The sequence below is a fragment of the Vollenhovia emeryi genome, unplaced genomic scaffold (assembly GCF_000949405.1).
Source record: "Vollenhovia emeryi isolate VEMERY1.0 unplaced genomic scaffold, V.emery_V1.0 DF939397.1, whole genome shotgun sequence".
Lineage (NCBI taxonomy): Eukaryota > Metazoa > Arthropoda > Insecta > Hymenoptera > Formicidae > Vollenhovia > Vollenhovia emeryi.
In genome coordinates, this window is record NW_011966969.1 from 37,148 (window position 1) to 41,267 (window position 4,120).

Genomic DNA, 4,120 nt, shown 5'->3' on the forward strand with positions numbered 1-4,120 from the left:
CTAATGTCCCATGGTACGGAATTTGCGGAAGCGCAATTGGCGCTGGCCAATTACAAGAATCTTTCCTATAGATTCTACTTTCTAACTATCGGAATAGCGTATATTATTGGCCAGCGCTAATTGCGCTTCCGCAAATTCCGCACCATGGGACATTAGAAAATATTTTTCGGCGGAACACATTTGGCAGAATGCCTGTGATTGGATGGACTTCGTTCCGCCAATTCCGCATTGCGCACGTTCCGCGTCCATGCAATTGCGTGTCTGCTGAATGCGGCCAATGTTCTGGATGAACTCATGAACTCTTCACTTCGAACGTGATTGGTGCTTCCAAAAACATGGCCGCTTAAGATGCGCAAGCAAATCTGCGCGGCTGAATCAAAACGAAGGACGTACTTACTGTATATCAGTATACTGTGGCCAAACCTCCCCGCCAGTCACAGAGGGCGTTACCGTCTTTCGCAGTTCCCTTTCACGTTCTTTCTTCGTGGTTCTTTCGACGTCGTTCCTGTTCGAGGAAAATCCGTCAAAATGGGTCGTATGCACTCACATGGGTAACGTAACGATACTTGTAACTCATTATCCACGCGATCTCCCGTTCGTCGCGACGCTCGCGATTTTCGCGGCACCAGGTTTCTCTCCATCAAGATGCTCTGGCTGCGTGCCCGATCGAGGCGACCATGTGTTTGCGGCTTTGGTGCCTGTTCTTGCTGCTCGAATTACCAATTATCCCTCGATCTTTATATATATATATATGTGTATATATACATAATTTAAAGTGCACAACTGTCAGTCAGTAATGATTCAGCCGTTTCAACGCACCGTGGTTTTCGCCCCGGGTCTAGCACGCTGACTTCCCCGAGCATATAACCTAACCTAACTTAGCGCGTGTACGCGTGGTGCAACCTGCGCTGGACGACCCAAAAGTCTCATCTACAATCTTTGCATCTAAAAACATTCTATTTTATAGTTAATAAATACGTTGAAAAAATGTATGTCAAGTTGATAAACTGTACGTTATATATTGTACAAGCATATATTGTCGATACATTTTTTGAGCATTTTGATTTACTTATATAAAATAGAATTAGCTTAATCTACAATGTGCTGTTTGCGTCTAGAATCATTTTGTTTTATATAAATAAATCGAAACGCTTAAAAAACTTGTCGACAATGTACAATTGTACAGTGTATAATATGCAATTTATCCACTTCCGCAAATCTTTTAAACGTATTTATCGACTACAAAATAGAATGTTTCTAGATATTATATGTACATTATGGATTAGACTTTAAGGCAGGGCGATATTACGTTTGTTAGCGTGTCGATTCGCCGATGAATAAATCATCCGGCTAGCCTTCCGTGTCGTAAGAGGCGACAAATAGGGCCCGGAGGATAACTAACTGCAAAGGCAGAGTAAAGAGAAGATAAGAATACAGGAAAGATAGTAAGAAAAAAAACGGCTTTCCTATAAAGGGAGAATTAAAAAAATATTACATTTTTCGTACGATAAACTTTTTAAGTATATTGATTGCTTGCAGGCTGGAAAGTTTATCGTACGGCAAATGTAATATCTCCCTTGAAGGCAGCTTATACTACTCGCATTTAGGCGGAATATTCCTTCTCCCACTCCTCGAAAAAATGCTTCGTACAATTGCGACGGCGTAAGGGTTCAGCCTGCAGATGCAATGTCCATAGAATATCCCTCAAGCATGTGTATTTAACTAGACTGAACTGACACGATTGCCTATCATCAATCCCTGCCTGTGTAATGAAACCGTGTTCGATGACAAAGAGCTTATCTTTTATAACAAGAATAAAGACTTCTTGTTGCCAGTAAATAATTAACCAATGTAGGAGATTAATAGTCGATACAACTGGCAATATTTTTCATAATAAATTTCTTTAATCAGAATTTGCCAGTTGTGTCGATTTGTGACTATTAATTTCCTACCTTGGCTAATCTTATACATATATTCTATAATAGAAACAGTGTATGTGACGGCGGTTGTTCTCTTTCAGAAAGGGTATATCCCAGTCGGCGCTTCCCTACCGACGAAGTGTACCAACTTGGTTGAAGCTGACACCGGAGGATTGCAAGGAACTTATCTACAAGCTAGCGAAGAAAGGGCACACGCCATCTCAGATTGGTAATTTTAATAATTTATTCATATTTTTGCTAATAGAAGACGTCGTGGATCTTGCTAATTTACCAGGAGGAACTGGTGTACTTGAAAGCAAACTATCCGCGGGAGATCTTAGAATCTTCAATTTGATCTCCTTGACAAACACGTTTGCGAGATTAACAAGCAGTGTTTGATATGAACATGGTAACATTGTCAGTTCATAATAGGTAACCGCTGACATTCGTAGAATGTTATCAAATTTAAGGGTCGTTAAAGTGGCAGGAGGAAATGGTGTATAATGTACGCGTGTTTTTCTCCCCAGGTGTCATACTTCGTGACTCGCATGGAGTGGCGCAGGTGCGATTCCGTACGGGAAACAAGATTCTACGCATCGTGAAGAGCATGGGCCTGGCCCCTGATCTGCCAGAGGATCTGTACTATCTGATCAAGAAGGCCGTTGCCGTGCGCAAGCACCTGGAGCGAAATCGCAAGGATAAGGATAGTAAATTCCGCTTGATTCTCGTAGAGTCGAGAATCCACAGGTTGGCACGTTATTACAAAGCAAAGGGATCCCTGCCACCGAATTGGAAATACGAGAGTTCCACGGCCAGTGCTCTTGTAGCCTGATTTTGTTTATTATATTTACATATATGCTTTAATAAACTCCGAAGACACTAATTTATCTTTTTTTTAAATAATAGAGAAAAGTCCCCTGTTATGAGATAGCGGAATTTCGATTAAATTAATAGGCCTCATCTGTTGAGTTCATTATAAATTTGTTGCCCTTGGAACGAAATCTGTTTAGTAAAAAATTCATTGTTAGATTGGTTAATCGTTGCGAAAAACGATTTGTGATTAAATTCGGGTGTTGAAAACTTGTTATCTCATATTAGATACCTACCTCATAATAGGTGATTTCCCTCTACTATCGATACCACGAATTATTGACGTAATATGTCAGTACTCTACGATTTGTATGTACGTAATTCTGCACGAGCGTCGACGTACGTCAAGTCAATGCCTAGAATTGCAAATCTGATAGCACGCGTACACATTCTCTATATGTATACATATACAGAGTGTCTTTGATATAACGCTCTACCTGTTAATGACCGATTCCTGAAATGATTTTGAGACGAAAATCCTAATCCCATAATGCCAAGGCTATAATAGTTTTTAAATGAATAATGTGCAAAGTTGACAAGTTCAGTTGTCTGAAATTTGCTCATGCGTGTCACGTTATTGCACAGTAGTGAAGTGTCTCCAAGCGTATTAAATTTATTCTCAAAACTAAGGGTCATCGCACACAAAATTGCATAGCTGCATATGCATAGCATAAGAACCGTCAGTCTAAACCACTGAGCATCGAGCATTAAAGTGGGGAGTACACACTTTTGCATAAATGCATATGTTTATGCACTTATGCAAAAGTGTGTGCTCCCCGCTTTAATCGTCATATTGATTTACATAACATGTTCATTGGTCCAGATGGTCTTAAGTCCATTCTACAATAGCGTAAATATGGTTGTTAGCTGTTGTACAGTGTTGTAAAACACAGTTTTGAGGCCATTCTATAATTGCGTAAACGTAGTTGTAGGGTTGTAGGAGTAGAAGTGGTAGTAAGTGTTGTACATACATACAGATGAACGATTAAAATGAGTTAGAACCGTTATAAGTTATAGACGGTACATCGATTCCCATGTATCGATATATCGACTTAAAATGGAGGCACTTGGGAGCTGCGCAGAATCGGACGAAAATTGGTTTCGAAAACGAATACACCTTATGTATTTCCACCATGCACCCGAGTTTACCCGAACTTGTTCGTGACGTCACTGGGTTGTTGCCGAAAGCAAACAGTACGCGTGCAATTTAAGATGCAATTTCATGGAAGCTAGAAACCAGCGTCAAATGAGGTCACGTGACTTTTCGACGTAGTGGGGGGAAAAGTTGAGACTGTATTACGATATACAGGGTGAGGAAAAAGTACCGGACC

The 4,120-nt window shown here is 40.4% G+C and overlaps 1 protein-coding gene across 1 annotated transcript; it reads left to right on the forward strand.

Annotated features, from left to right (window-relative positions):
* Window positions 1–409: 409 nt before the first annotated feature.
* LOC105557968 (40S ribosomal protein S13) lies at window positions 410–2,802 on the forward strand. Its single transcript, XM_012005410.1, has 3 exons — window positions 410–551; window positions 2,021–2,148; window positions 2,447–2,802. Exons 1-3 carry the CDS (start codon window positions 529–531, stop codon window positions 2,749–2,751), a joined length of 456 nt encoding a protein of 151 aa, XP_011860800.1. The 5' UTR covers window positions 410–528; the 3' UTR covers window positions 2,752–2,802.
* The last annotated feature ends 1,318 nt before the right edge of the window (window positions 2,803–4,120 follow it).